The sequence below is a fragment of the Jaculus jaculus genome, chromosome 3, assembly GCF_020740685.1.
Source record: "Jaculus jaculus isolate mJacJac1 chromosome 3, mJacJac1.mat.Y.cur, whole genome shotgun sequence".
Lineage (NCBI taxonomy): Eukaryota > Metazoa > Chordata > Mammalia > Rodentia > Dipodidae > Jaculus > Jaculus jaculus.
Genome location: NC_059104.1, coordinates 14,002,161 through 14,017,253, shown reverse-complemented (window position 1 = coordinate 14,017,253; position 15,093 = coordinate 14,002,161). Strand labels below are relative to the sequence as shown.

Below are 15,093 nucleotides of genomic sequence, written 5' to 3'. Positions count from 1 at the left end.
TTAGGAGCACATGAAGTTCTTCAATATTCAATTATTAGCTGTAGAGCCCTCAGAAACTACCAAAATTCATAGGCACTTAAATCCCAATAGTAAAATGGAAGAGTAAATCCTGCCTAGATTGCTTACAATACCTTGGATAAGTGCTATGTAAATAATTCTCAAGCTGTTCAGAAAAAGATGATGAGCAAAATGTGTCTGCACGTGCTCATCATTGATCCAGTTTTTCCTCCTAACTATTGTTAATCTGAACTTGCTTAAATACAGAGGACGTAGAGCCTGTGGATATGGCATCCTGACTATAAATGTGTTTTCTTACTCTCTTAAGGGCAAGGTAAATATTTCTTATGTCTAATGGAAAATTTAAAAATCATGTTGACAAAATCAAGTCAGTCTTGGTGTGAAGTAATTCTTCTTTTAGTCCCACAGATGCTGGCAATGATGGTTGATCTGGAAGAAGATGAGGACTGGGCAAATGCGGATGAACTAGAAGATGATGATTTTGATAGGTAACCATACACCACATACCGGGTAGAGCTGGAGGTGGCAGCGTGGCGAGGGAGGCAGTGAGCTTAGGCCTGTAAGCCCAGTTCTCCACCACTAGTTGTAACAGAAGTTTGACTTCTCATTGTGGAATGTGGGACCTTTGCCTGTTGGGCCTTCTCTATCACATAAGTAGCATGTATAGTTTGTTTTAATAAAATCCACCCGTGCTTAATGAAAGTTCATTACTTTGATAGTAAATAGCTATTGCATTACATGCACATTACTGCATTTTGTAATCAGGAAAGATAACAGCCAAGTTTTTTCTTGCTTTGATTTTCTTGAAGATGTGTTTGTTTAAAAAAATGGTTAAAGTTTTATTGTGATAAAAGCTAGATCCCCCTTTATTTTTTTTAAATTTTTTTGTTCATTTGAGAGTGACAGAGAGAGAAAGAGGCAGATAGAAAAAAAAAGAGAGAGAGAATGGGCGTGCCAGGGCCTCTAGCCACTGCAAACAAACTCCAGACATGTGCGCCCCCTTGTGCATTTGGCTAATGGGGATCCTGGGGAATTCAGCCTCGAACCGGGGTCCTTAGGCTTCACAGGCAAGCGCTTAACCGCTAAGCCATCTCTCCAGCCCTAGATCCTCCTTTAGAATGGTTCCAGCAAAATTCCCTATGATGAATATACAGCATGATAACATCGTTGCACTGACTTAATTTGGCGCGGGAAGCCATTGTGAATACAGATGATTAAGGAGAAGTTACCAGAATCTATACTTACCGTACAATAGTGGTGATGGCCCCTTCTACATACAGAGCTCTGTTGTTTTCTTTTTTCCAGTAGTCCCCACAGCATGTTTTCTTATGAATGGAAAAATGGGTAGTAAAGGCTTAGTAATTTATCCAAGACTACTTAGTTGGTGAGCTGAGGTTTAATGCCATTTTTCTTATTCTCAGCACATCTATTATACCTTTCTTAAAATGAACTAAAAGTACTTCCCTGGAAGACTAATCATCATAGTAAGCTGCTTGGTTAAAGATAAACATTAAAAATGTTAGACTTGTGAAAGGAAAGCTTCATTGAGCTGAAGTCAAGGCAGGAGTTTCATGTTTCTCTGGTTCAATTGTAACGTGCTGACAACTTGTCTTTTGACTAGTCCTGTGAATGGTACTCTTTTGTATGGTTCAAGAAACTGCTTTTTTTTTTTTTTTTTTTTTTGAGGGAGGGTCTCACTCTAGCCCAGGCTGACCTGTAGTCTCAGGGTGGGCTTGAACTCATGGCGATCCTCCTACCTCTGTCTCCCGAATGCTGGGATTAAAGGTAGGCACCACCACACCTGGCCTTTTTTTTCTTTTTTTTTTTTTACTTTTAATTTTTTTATTGACAACTTCTATGATTATAGACAACCCATGGTAATTCCCTCCCTTCCCCACTTTCCCCTTTGAAACTCCACTCTTCCATTACCTCCCCCCTCTCAAAAAACTACTTTTTTCTGAAACTTGCAAATAAGATTTTTTTTTAAAGTATTTCTACTGCATATAGAGTTCTAGCTTGAAAACATTTTATTTTATTTTTGTTCATTTTTTATTTATTTGAGAGCAACAGACACAGAGAGAAAGACAGAGGGAGAGAGAGAGAATGGGCGCGCCAGGGCTTCCAGCCACTGCAAACGAACTCCAGACGCATGCGCCCCCTTGTGCATCTGGCTAACGTGGGACCTGGGGAACCGAACCTCGAACCGGGGTCTATAGGCTTCATAGGCGAGCGCTTAACCGCTAAGCCATCTCTCCAGCCCCAAATAAGATTTTTTTTTAACCTTCTTTTTTTTTTTTTTTTTTTTTTGGTATTTTTAAGGTAGGGTCTTGCTATAGCCTTCTAGCTGACCTGGAATTCACTGTGTAGTCTCAGGCTAGCCTGGAACTCATGGAGATTTCTTATACCTCTGCCTCCTGAGTGCTGGGATTAAAGGCGTGTGCTACCACACCCGGCTTGGATTTTCTTACCTTTGAGTGAATAAGGTCATAATTTTCAAGATCATGATTTTTGGTCTGGAAATCTGTTAATGGTAATTTATAGGTACGTGAGTATGGTTGGTTTTTTTTGTTTTGTTTTGTTTTGTTTTTTGTCTTCACAGCAGTCAAACATGATAGCTCTGAAAAAGGATACTGATACTGCCCTACTCTTCAGTGTTCAGGGAGAACATGGTCTATCTAGGCGTAATTTCCGTAGTGAAAGTTGTATACCGTTTTAATACAAGCTTACTAGACCTGCCTGCAGCCTCTGCACTGGGGAAGGGTGAGATAGGAAGGTCACATGAGTTCATAATTCAAGCCCAGCTTAGACAATATACCATAAGACCTCATGCAAAAATACAACTGAAAAAGCCCACAGTGAGGGGGAAATCCTAGGTATTCCGAGCTCTGCTTTAGTTGTCCATGTCTTGTCAGGCATCAATGACTAGGAGGGAGACACACAGGTTTTCTGCAACAGCTTGCTTTTCCCAATTCTTGAGAAGATTTAGACAGCAATACTTTTAAAACGATGGTCTCTCTCTCTCTCTCTCTAAAAATAAAAAAAGAAAGAAAGAAAAAAGGTCTAGATAGATGGCTTAGCAGTTAAGTCATTTACCTATGGAACCTAATGATCCATGTTCGACTCCAGATCCAGCATAAACCAGACGCACAGAGGTGAGGCAAGCACGGGGTCGCATATGCCCACTATAGGTGGCACAAGCATCTGGAGGTCGATTGCAGTGGCTGAGGCATGCCAGTTCATTTTCTCTCTCTCTCTCTTTCTCTGTCTGTAAAAATGAAAAAATAAAAACAATGGTAAAGCAAAGTACAGGTTATTTACCAGGCTGAAGTACTTGTTTAGCATGCAGAAGGCCCTGGGTTTCATTCCCAGTAATACACACATGAAGTTTTTAGCGACCCTGGTCTTTTCATCTGAAGGGGTTTTAACTCAACCTCATTGCCATATAGAAGACTGAATCCTCTCTCAGCCCTTGTTTGATGTGTTTAGAAATACGGCTTTATATGACACCATTTTTGCGTATTTGGAGTATTGAACATGGTTTTGTGTGTTTAGCAATGCGGTTGCTGGTGAGAGTGCGTTAGACCGGATGGCTTGTGGACTTGGTGGGAAGCTCGTTTTGCCAATGATCAAGGAGCACATTATGCAGATGCTTCAGAATGGTAAGCCGCCTGCTTCAGATAGGACAGCGTGGGAGTGTGTCACAGAACCTCAGCACTAACAATGCGTAGGCTGTTTAAAAAGTAACCTGCCTGCTGTAGGACATTTAACCCGTTCTTACTGTACCAAGGACATTTTATTTGGTCGCTCCTGGAACCCCTAAAGTTCCCGCTACCCCCTTTCAGTGGGGCCGTGCCCCTCCCCTTGTGCTCGTCTGTATGCCAGTAAAAGTTTCTTTCTGCTTAAATTTTTTTTTCTGGAGTCATATGATAGTACATCTGTATAATCTTAGAACTTGGGGGTCTGAAGGTGAGTTGAAGGTCAAATCAAGCTTTATATGACTAAATTTTCTCTCCACTGAAATGGCATCCCAAATAGGGGAAAATGATAAATTCTAAAGAAAATTTGCAGATGTGCTCCCTAGCCAGTAACAACTTGGATTTGAAAAAGACATTTGGAATGCTTACGAAATATTACATTTTTTATCTATTTATATATATTTTCCAAGGTAGGGTCACACTCTTGTGCAGGCTGACCTAGAATTCACTCTAAATTTCAGGGTAGCCTCAAACTCATGATGATTCTATTCTCCTACGTCATCCTACCAAAGGCTGAGATTAAAGGTATGCATGCACTACCATCCAGCCATTAAAAAAAAAAAAAAATTGTTTATTTTTACTTATTTGAGAGCGACAGGAAGAGAGGGTGAGAGAATGGCCACACCAGGTCCTCCAGCCACTGCAAAGAACTCCAGATTGCATGCGCCACCTTGCGCATCTGGCTTACATGGGTCCTGGGGAATTGAGCCTCAAACCAGGGTCACTAGGCTTCACAGGCAAGTGCTTCACTGCTAAGCCATCTCTCCAGCACCCCCCCCCCCTTTTAAATTTTGTTTATTTTTTTTTATTTGAGAGCAACAGAGGGACAGGTAGATTTTTTTTTTTTCTTAATGTAGCCTAGGCTCACCTGGAATTCACTATGTAGCCTCAGGGTGGCCTCAAACTCACAGCGATCCTCCTACCTCTGCCTCCCAAATGCTGAGATTAAAGGTGTGCATCACTATGCCTGAAAAAATTTTTATCTAGCACAATTAGAAAAACCGTTTCTCTTTCCATAAATATTTCCTTAACAAATATTTGGTAATTTTCCCACCTGCTTGCTTAGAATTTGCATCAGCAGTAAAGATGGTTGCTGTGTTTTGCCTTTAAAAAAATTTTTTTTTTAATTTTTATTTAAGAGAGAGAAAGAGGGGGAGCTAGAAGAGAGAATGGGCATGCCAGGGCCTCCAACCACTGTAAATGAACTCCAGAAGCATGTGTCACCTTGTGCATCTGGCTTCCTTGGGTCCTGGGGAATTAAACTGAAGTCATTTTGCTTTGCAGCAAATCCCTTAGCTGCTAAGCCATCCCTCCAGCCCCAAGTTTTGCTTTTTTTAGTTACAAAACTAAGGTGCATAATTGCAAACCCTTCATATTGAAAAGTGACCATTTTATCAGTTCACTGAGACCTTTCTCCAGCTGCCTTTATGCAGGAGTTTTTTGGGGAGAGGATTGTTCTTTTTGAGGCAGAGGGGAATTTTTATTTTAGCCCAGGCTGATCTGGAACTCACTGTGTAGCCCATGTTGGCCTCCAATTTATGACAGCCCTTCTATGTCAGCCATGCAAGAGTAAGATTATAGATATGAGCCATCACACCTAGTGGCACAGTTTTCTTTTAATGGGAATTTACCATGCCGGCACACAACACCGAGCTTGTGAGCAAGTTTATCTCATCACCCTGTGATAGCTTGCCCCGCTTTGTGACAGCATTCCAGAATTCCCATTAAATGCTAATGGTAATCGTTGGTTACAAACAATGCTAATGACCAGCAGAAATCCTGGGTTATCATATAAATATCTATATCTCCGTAAAAGGGTAAATAAATAAATCACAGAACCAGACATGAGGCTTAAACCATTAAACCAAGTAGAGCTTCAAAGGAAAATGAGTCACTGAGAGCCTTTGCCTTTATGCTGTTCGTTCACTGTCTTGTCCTTTAAGATCCTATGTGTCCCTGAATGACGTGCTCACAAATAGTCGTCTTCACTGTTGAGGGGATCTGTATCTGGGTCTTGCATGGTGATATCTCCCCCCCACCACAACTTCTCAACTGTGCCATACATTGCTTAACCAAGAGTTTCTAGAAAGAGTCAGTCTAAATTACATTTGTGCATGTGTGTGGTATATGTGCCCGTGTTGCTCCTGCCCGTGTTTTCACAGAGGTGGGATGCTCGCATCTACAGTGGTGACAGGAAACATCTGGGGCCCCCCATTCCATTGCTTTTCCCATTCTTACCCGAGCAGGGGTCTCAAGCCCCAGCAATTCTCTGGTTTGGGATTACAGATGTGTGGCCATGGCCAGCTGTTTATGTGGGTCCTGTGGATCAAATTTAAACTGTCGTTCAGGCCTCCTCCAGCCCTCATGATTGCTCAGGATGTGCTCTTAACCACTGAGCCATCTTCCGCCCTAACTTTAAGATGAAAAAAGTTAAGTCCCAAGACATTAAAAAATGGCACAAAGATCAGGTCTGGTTCTCCACAACTATAAACACCAGAAGGCTGCAACTGGAAAGGAAGGAAGACTGAGGCTAGTCTTAAGTACCTATGAAGACCCATATCCAAGCAAAACAGAGATTGCACATAGCCAGCTAGCTGCCAGTGTGTCTTCATTGATTCACAGGCCGCTGCTTCAGGTGGCTGTGTTATGACTGCGACAGTTGTGATTTCAGCCTAACCAGCTGGATGTAGAAGCCTTTTTAAATTTGTGCAGCTCCCAAAGCTGCATGTTTGCTACACGTTTGAGTTTTTGGTTGTTTCATTGTCCCACTGTGTAGCACAGGTTAAGCTGCAGCATGAGTTGTAACCCGGACCAGCTTCTAAAGTATGGCCCTTTTGCCTCCACCTTTTAGGTGCTGGAATTAGGAATATGCCATCATACCTGACTTTAAGAAGGCATAAGATTTATACCTCTGAAAGGAAATCAGTCATGCCTGATGTTAAATGAGTGGCTTTTAACAAATCTAACCTTAGTTGCCTCATCCACAAAAGCAGAAAAATGATCTTTGCCCTATACCCAAAGTAGAAATTTATTTAACAGGCGTGTATGATACATTTTTAAACGTTTTCTATTACTTTATTTTTTATTTTATGTATTTAAGAGAGTGGGGGCTGATGGAGAGAGAGAATGGGCTTGCCAGTGCCTTTAGCTACTGCAAATGAACTCCAGACACATGCGCCCCCTTTGGTATCTGGCTTATGTGGGTCCTGGGGAACCATACCAGAGTCCTTAGGCTTCCCAGGCAAATGCCTTAACCGCTAAGCTATTTTGCCAGCCCTGTTTTTTGTTTTGTTTTGTTTTGTTTGTTTTTATTTTATTTTATTTATTTTAGAGAAAGGGAAATAGAATTAGCGTGCCATCAGATTTCAGATGCTTGCATCACCTTTGTGCCTCTGGCTTATGGGGGTCGTTTGAAAATACATAGTAGGGCTGGGGAAATGGTTCAATGGTTAAAGCCCCTTGCAAAGCCTACCAGCCAGAGTTCTGCAGTACCATGTAAAGCCAGATGCCCAGGGTGGCACATGTGTGGAGTTTATGTGCAGTGGCAAGAAGCACCTGACAGCCACGCCCCCTTCAGGCTGTGCTGTGATGGGCAGATGGGTATTTGTGTGTGATGTGCATATGCCACTGGGCACATGTGGGGACCCTGAAGACAATCTTGGAGTGTTTGTCCTCTATTGGCACCTTGCTATGGCAGGGTCTCCCTTGCTAGTTCTTCTTTTGTTGTCGTTCCCTCCCCCCCCCCCCCCCCCCCCGCTATGCATGCACCAATAATCTGGGTCCTTCTAGCCCTGCCACCCATTGCCATAGGTGCCCTGGAATCATAAGATAGGTACCACTTTACCTCCAGCTTCATCGTGATTGTTGGGGAATTTAACTTGGGCCAGCAGGCCACACAAGCAGCTTTTTCCTCTAAAATCTAATGTACATGGCTGGGGAGATGGTTCAGTGGTGAAAGCACTTGCCCCACAGGTATGAGGGCCTGAAAGAGCTCAGTTCACCCAGCACCCTTGTAAACAGCCTTACATGCCAGTAGCTCCTGTCTTCTGTGGGAAGCAGCAACAGGAGAAACTTAGGTTTGCCTGTCAACCAGTTTGACCAGATTTGCACTCTAGAGAGAGATGGTCTCAAGGAACGCGTTGAGATCAGTAGAGGTGAACACCACATTCTCATGTGCGCCTCTGCCTCCTCTGCCTTATTTCAAACAGTGGCTATTTGGGTTTTGAATAATATAAACTGAGCGCTTTAACATCTTGAATATAGAAGAAGGTTCATTTCTAAGTCTCCTGACCCTTGCCATCATATTCTGCTGAATATACTCTCAGGAGCACTGTACATTGGTAATAGTGAAATGTGGGGTTTCCCCTTCTGAAATATTCTACATCAGCGGTTGTGTGTTGCCTTTAATATGTCCAGCATTAAAACCTTGGTATTATATGATTATGTAAGTTTCTGTTCAGTAGACAGAACAGTTTGTGGTTCAAAAGATCCAAGAGTTTGCCACTGATAGTATGTTATCTGATAAAAACCCAGGGCCTTGTGCATCGTAGGCAAGGGGGCTCTACTGGTGAGCTATATCCCAACCCAGGAGCTCTTGAACATTTCTATTCCAAGCTTGTGAAAGTACAGCAGGCAGCCGGGCATGGGAACACCCTCCTCATGCTGGCAGTCACTAGAGGGTGTGCTGGGTGATGGTGTACTCATGGATGAGGTAGACTAGATAGCGAAGTCCTCCAAAAAAAGCCAAAGTATAGGAAACAAGTGTTCCCAACAGCTCAGCATTTTTGCTGCCCACCTTTGTAGCTTACACATATAAAAAGTTGAGTTACTCTTCTCAACTAAGAATTGTGTTTGCACTTTTGAATATTGAAACGACGTTTCAGAATGGGTGTCTGAGTGCTACTCTTTGGGGTATCATTCTTTTCCATAGGTGATTGGAAGTGTCGGCATGCAGGACTAATGGCCTTATCTGCCATTGGTGAAGGGTGCCACCAGCAGATGGAAGGGATTCTAAATGAGATTGTGAATTTCGTTCTTCTTTTCCTTCAGGATCCTGTAAGTACCAATAAGTACTTGATTCGTAGTTATTACCATTGTTTCACATGGGCCCTATTCCCTTTACTAAGATGTGGAGCATTTTACAGCATCCCAGAGTGAGGTATGCAGCCTGCAATGCTGTTGGTCAGATGGCTACGGACTTTGCACCTGGTTTCCAAAAGAAGTTTCATGAGAAGGTAAGTGACAGGTTCTCAGATACCTATGTCAAACTTTATTTTGGTTTTTTGGGGTAAGCTCTCACTCTGGCCCAGGCTGACCTGGAACTCACTATGTAGTCCCAGGGGGTCCTTGAACTCATGGTGATCCTTCTCCCTCTGCCTCCCGAGTGCTGGGGTTAAAGGTGTGTGCCACCACAGCTGGTTCCCACGTCAAACTTTGAAAAAGGGATAAGCATTTCAAGACACAGGCTGATTGGTTGTCATTGTCCAGGTCATTGCCGCTCTGCTCCAGACCATGGAAGACCAAGGCAACCAGCGGGTGCAGGCCCACGCAGCAGCCGCTCTCATCAACTTCACTGAGGACTGCCCCAAGTCCCTGCTTATTCCGTACCTGGACAATCTGGTGAAACACCTGCATTCCATCATGGTGCTTAAACTCCAAGAGGTGGGTTGTAACTCTTCTCCAAGCCTCTGCATAGAATTTAGATTGATTAGATAGCTGGATGTATGCTGAGAGGGGGCAGGATTCATTGTGACACAGGAAATGCCCCTCCAGAAATAAACACAACACCAAATTGGGTGGAAAAGAGATTTGTTCACACAGTCTGGACTTAGTATAGCTCCTGAAAGACGCTGGCCCTGAATACCACATGTACTTAGTTTTTAGTGAGGAGCACAAGCAGGCGGGTGGTCCAGAAGCAGATACGTGGTGGTTAGCAGCTGCAATTCACACAAGGAAATGGGGGGGTGGGTCGTGCAAGGGAGAACTTTCAAACGGAGTATGCGGTGCGGTCTTACCTTCAGCAAGCATGACTGCCTGTCCCACAGCCTTGGCCAGAGGGGGTATTGGCTGTGGGCTGAGGAGGTGGCCTCAGGCCTTTGCTAGCAACGTTGTCACTCTTCACTGCTCCACTGCGCTCCCTCTTCTTCACCTGTATACTTTGTGTCTTTTACCTTACCTTAGGGGAACCCATTGGCATTCTTGGCATAACATCTGCACTATTAGTGCCCCTCCCTGATTCTTGACAAACCTAGATAAAAGGTTGAGAACCCTGGAAGTAAGATCACGACGAGCACAAGCCGTGGTTCCCACGCCCAAATAACTTCCCCTTGGTACCTTCCTTCTGTCCATCTAGCCTTAATTCTTTTTTTTCCCCCCATGGAAAACAATCACAGAATTATATCTGTTACCCTTTAATAAATCCTTTCTCCCATTGTCCACATCTGGTTCCCAGTCAACTACTCATTGGTTTTCTGTCACTGAGTTTATATTTGTCATAAGTTTCGTTTATATTTTTCTTTTAGAGTTCTACATAAAACATCCACGGGCTGGGGAGATACCTCAGCTTTTTTTTTTTTAAATTTTATTTATTTATTTATTTATTCGAGAGCGACAGACACAGAGAGAAAGACAGATAGAAGGAGAGAGAGAGAATGGGTGCTCCAGGGCTTCTAGCCACTGCAAACGAACTCCAGACGCGTGCGCCCCCTTGTGCATCTGGCTAACGTGGGACCTGGGGAACCGAGCCTCGAACTGGGGTCCTTAGGCTTCACAGGCAAGCGCTTAACCGCTAAGCCATCTCTCCAGCCCTGCCTCAGCTATTAAAGGCACTCACTTACAAAGCTTTCAGGTCTATAGCCTTAATTCTTCATAAGGGCCTAGTGTGATGAATCCACAGTTGGATGCCCTGCAATCCAAGAGCTGAGGAACTGGTTAGATTATCTTGATACAGCACCCCCAACCCCACCCCATCCAGGGTCTAAGCGTCCCCAGTCTGCGACCTTGATCTAGACCCAGTCTCCTGGGTTCTGAGAATGTAGGGTCCTGAGTCAACGAGGGGAGGGGAGGATTTGAATGTCCAGCAATTTCCTGTGCAACGTTGGCTGAGTCCTTTAAGAACTGCTGGACGTGAGTTTGTCCATATGCCCTGAGGTCCCTAGAGTGTCTCAAGAGCAGTAGTGGGGGAAGACACCAGAACAAGATTTCAGGAGAAAACTCATTTGTGAGGTGTGCAGCGTACTCTGAGCACAGTGTATGAATGGCAGAATTTCTGGCCAAGGAAGGCCTGTGTCCTGGCAGTGCTTAGCTACTGCAGTCTTTAAAGTTCTGTTCAGAGGATTGGGGTGATACGTGTGTAGATTCCAAGTTAGGCCCACCACTCTGGACACTTGCTGAGCAATCCTGCTAACAAAAACTGGGCCATTATCTGACGCAACGCTCATTGGGACTCCAGTGAACCAGGACACAGAACATCTCTTTGGCCTTTTCCTGTGCAGGAGAGGACGGCCTCTGCCCAGCCTGAAAACGCAGACTGTAACTAGCATGTACCGACATTCTGTACTGAGCTGGAGGTCCATGAGGTCCATTCTTACATGTCTAGGTGGATAGGCAAGTTCTCCTGGCCTGCTGGGCCAACACTGCCAATCTCAGAACCACCAGCTGTCTTTGCAACAGATCTTTCAAGGCTGTCTTTCCCAGATGAGTCACTTCATGGGCTGCTGGGTCAGGCTGCATGCAGTTCCCCTTTGGGACTATTATTTTCCTATCAGGGGTGATTAGCCAGCTCTAAAGATTCTCAGTTGTGCCTTGGACTGTTGCCTCTTTTCTTCTGTATTGTATACGAGCCACTGTGGTAGTGTGAAACAAACCTTTCGAGGGGTAGTGAGAGGGGGCCATGGGGCTATGACTTCATGGGGGCTGCTTGTTCTGCTGTCTGGTCTGCCAGCTGGTTTCCCCAGCTTACCCAGTCCTGATTCCTTAAGTGAGCTTGGCAGTGCACTGCTGCTGTGGCCCGAGGGGCTCAGACAGCTTCTAAGAATTCTGATTTCTTTGCCCCCTGACGTGAGCAGTCCCCTCTCTCAATATATTGCTCTATAAATGTGCAGGGTGGTGAAGGCATATCGAGAGTTGTATAAGTGGCTAGCTTTCCCTCTGTGAGGGAGAGTGCGTGGAGCTCGGCCTTTTGGGCAGACCAGTGACTGGGCAGTCGACCCTCGTCTATGTCTATGACCTGGTCTGTAGTGGTCACTGCATATTGGGTGTGGCACTCCCCTGCTGCGGGCTTCGGCACCTGTTGGTAAAATATCCCATCTCTGAGTTGAGAAGAGGCTCATCCTTAAGTCCAGGCAGCACTACTAGCCACAGGGGACACGGGTAAAGCTAGGTTTCAGCCAGTGTCCTTCCCATGGTTCACACCGATTGGAGCTTATGGCAGCCAGCACCCCTAAAGCTGCCCAGAGACCTTGGGCAAGGGTTGGTCACTGGTGTTGGTTTCGTTGATTCCAGTTCTTGAAACTGAAATAGTCTGGGGTAGGGGCCTGGTGTCTGGTAAGTTGCCTGGTCAACTCTGTTGCAGAGGGTAAGTGCCCACTGAGGTAAAACAGCTTCTTGCAGAACCACAGGTTAGGGCCTAATCAGATTCCATAGCCTCAGGGCCGTGGAAGCATTACAGCCATTCACACATTCATTCTCCATTCACTCAGAAGTCACACATTCCGGTTGTGACCTGACTTCAGCTTGGAGGCTTCATTGAATTAGTGAGGAGGAAATGAATAAGACAGGAGGCAGGCGCAGGCTCGCCGCAGGGATCTGCACGAGATAGGTCGCAGCTGAGCCGCTCAGGCCCGAGCAGGATGTTGTACACGCTCCCACATCTGCACAGTGGCTGGCAGGTAGACCAGGCCATTCTTTCTGAGGAGGACTGCGTGGTTGTCATTCGGTTTGGGCACGACTGGGACCCCACCTGCATGAAGATTGACGAGGTTCTGTACAGCATTTTTGAAAGGAAATGGAAGATAGTGGGAGATGTTCCTCATCTGTTATGAGCCCTGTTTGGATATCCCAGCTATTTTAAATCTGACAGGCTTCCCTCCCGCCACCGCCATGAACATCCGCAGTGCTCGGCCTGAAGACCTGATGAACATGCAGCACTGCAACCTCCTCTGCTTCCCCGAGAACTACCAGATGAAGTACTATTTCTACCACGGCCTGTCGTAGCCCCAGCTCTCCTACGTAGCTGAAGACAAGGACAGCAAGATCATGGCTACGTCCTGGCCAAAATGGAGGAGGATCCTGATGATGTCCCGCACGGACATATCACCTCCCTGGCTGTGAAACGCTCATACCAGCGCCTTGGCTTGGCCCAGAAGCTGATGGACCAGGCCTTACAGGCCATGATTGAGAACTTTAGTACCAAATATATGTCCCTGCATGTCAGGAAGAGCAACCGAGCAGCGTTGCACCTTTATTCTAATACCCTCAACTTCCAGCTCCATAAAGTGGAACCCAAATACTATGCAGATGGGGAAGATGCATATGCCATGAAGCGGGATCTCCCCCACATGGCGGATGAGCCGAGACGGCAGCAGGTGCCAAAGAAGGGCAAATACGTGGTTCTGGGCTCCAGAGACAGCCAGGAGACTCAGGAGAGCCTAGTTGGCAGTGATCGTGGGGGTGACAGCAAAGACGGTGCTGATGTCCAGGACAGCTCGGAAGACTTGCCCTTCACCTCCTAGAGTCTGCTTGAGCGTCACAGGTCACTGTGGTCTTCTCCACAGCATCTCTCGGCTTTAAAGTCTTCTCACAGTGACCTGCATTGCTTCTCATTTTGGACTCAGCACCCACTTTCACAGAGCCTACTGTGGTCATGAAGAAATGCCTGGATGCAGCTTGCTTAGCATGAGCCAAGGAATCTTGACTGCCGTGAGAGAACCTTCCTTGGCCTCCTCATCCCATGATACCACTGTGTTCTGTGGGCCGTGTCTGACTTTGGACAGTGGTTGTCCTGCAGAGGTCTCCTAGAATGCCAAACAGAAAGCAGGGACAGCTCCTGAAGGTCCCTATCCTTCAGGTTTTGCCTTTATCTAACTGAGTTTTCATCAGGATGATCGTGTCCCCTTTGTGTTTTGTTTTTTTTTCCCCCTTCTTCCTGAAAACTCCCTATGTCCTGTGCTGTTTTTTCTTCTGGGGGTATTTTTCCCTAAGTAGAAGGTGATAAAAATGTAGGCTTACGCTGTATGTGCATAATATGTAGATTTTAAGTAAAAAGACATACAGTAGTTAAATTGATCTATAATAAAAAGATAAATGCAAAAAAAAAAAAAAAGACAGGAGGCAGCCAGGCCTATGTGCCTTTAATCTCAGCACTCAGGAGGCTGAGAGAGGATTACTGTGAGTTCTAGGCCAACCTAAGATTACATAGGGAAATCCAGGTCTCCCTGCACTAGAGGAAGACCTTACCTCGAAAAACCAAAAAGAAGAGGGAGAAAGAGAAGGCATTAAACTTGGGCACAAAAAAAAAAATTGAAGAAGACCCAAGGTTTTTCCTTTATAGCCAGCTGTGCTCAGATAAAGCAAAATTGATTGCTAGTTCAGTGTAGATTGTTTCTGTAAACCTTTATTCCAAACCTTTAGCCTCTAACCTCTGGCTTCTAGAGAGACAATTTAACTTACTGTTTCAGAAAATCATTTTATAACTAGAAGTGAAGGGAAAATGGAAAACTTGCAGGTATTCATTGAAGTAATCCTTGCGTCTTCTTTCTCCTAGCTGATTCAGAAAGGCACCAAGTTAGTTTTGGAACAAGTTGTGACATCCATTGCATCAGTTGCAGATACTGCAGAAGAAAAATTTGTTCCTTACTATGACTTGTTTATGCCATCACTGAAGCACATTGTTGAGAATGCAGTTCAGAAGGAACTCAGACTTCTGAGAGGAAAAACTATCGAGTGCATCAGCCTCATTGGGCTGGCAGTGGGAAAAGAAAAAGTAAGTTACTTGTATTATATTCAGTTGGCTTCCTGTAATTTGACTCAGATGCATTGAAGCTACCTGCAAAGGGTTTTTTGTTTTTTTTGGGGGGGGGGTTGGGTTTTCGAGGTATGATTTCATTCTAATTCAGGCTGACTTGGAATTCACTGTGTAGTCTCAGGGTGGCCTCAAACTCACAGTAATCTTCCTACCTCTGCCTCCCAAGTGCTGGGGTCAACAGTGTGTGCCTCCAAACCTGGCTCTTTTTCTTTCTTTTTGATAGGTTTCTGAATAGCTAGATGCATTTTCCTGCATCTTTCCTTTAACATTGATTCTGGTTTTTTGTATGTAAATAAA

The 15,093-nt window shown here is 44.9% G+C and overlaps 2 protein-coding genes and 1 pseudogene across 3 annotated transcripts in view; all 3 read left to right on the top strand.

Annotated features, from left to right (window-relative positions):
• Positions 1–15,093, top strand: part of Ipo5 (importin 5) — a 58,720-nt gene that overhangs the window by 26,762 nt on the left and 16,865 nt on the right. For both annotated transcript variants that reach the window (XM_004663381.3, XM_045145293.1), the window contains 6 exons: positions 419–506; positions 3,571–3,677; positions 8,704–8,828; positions 8,918–9,007; positions 9,261–9,434; positions 14,536–14,754. In XM_004663381.3, the coding sequence (XP_004663438.1) occupies positions 419–506; positions 3,571–3,677; positions 8,704–8,828; positions 8,918–9,007; positions 9,261–9,434; positions 14,536–14,754 (803 nt within the window). The remainder of the gene's footprint in view (positions 1–418; positions 507–3,570; positions 3,678–8,703; positions 8,829–8,917; positions 9,008–9,260; positions 9,435–14,535; positions 14,755–15,093) is intronic.
• Positions 12,623–12,814, top strand: LOC101603811 (thioredoxin-like protein 4A). Its single transcript, XM_045145294.1, has one exon. It carries the CDS (start codon positions 12,623–12,625, stop codon positions 12,812–12,814), a length of 192 nt encoding a protein of 63 aa, XP_045001229.1.
• Positions 12,849–13,736, top strand: LOC105944399 (annotated as a pseudogene).

Bases quoted from the DNA above. Each gene is read 5' to 3' on its own strand.
- LOC101603811 (XM_045145294.1), top strand. From the start codon at position 12,623: ATGTTGTACACGCTCCCACATCTGCACAGTGGCTGGCAGGTAGACCAG.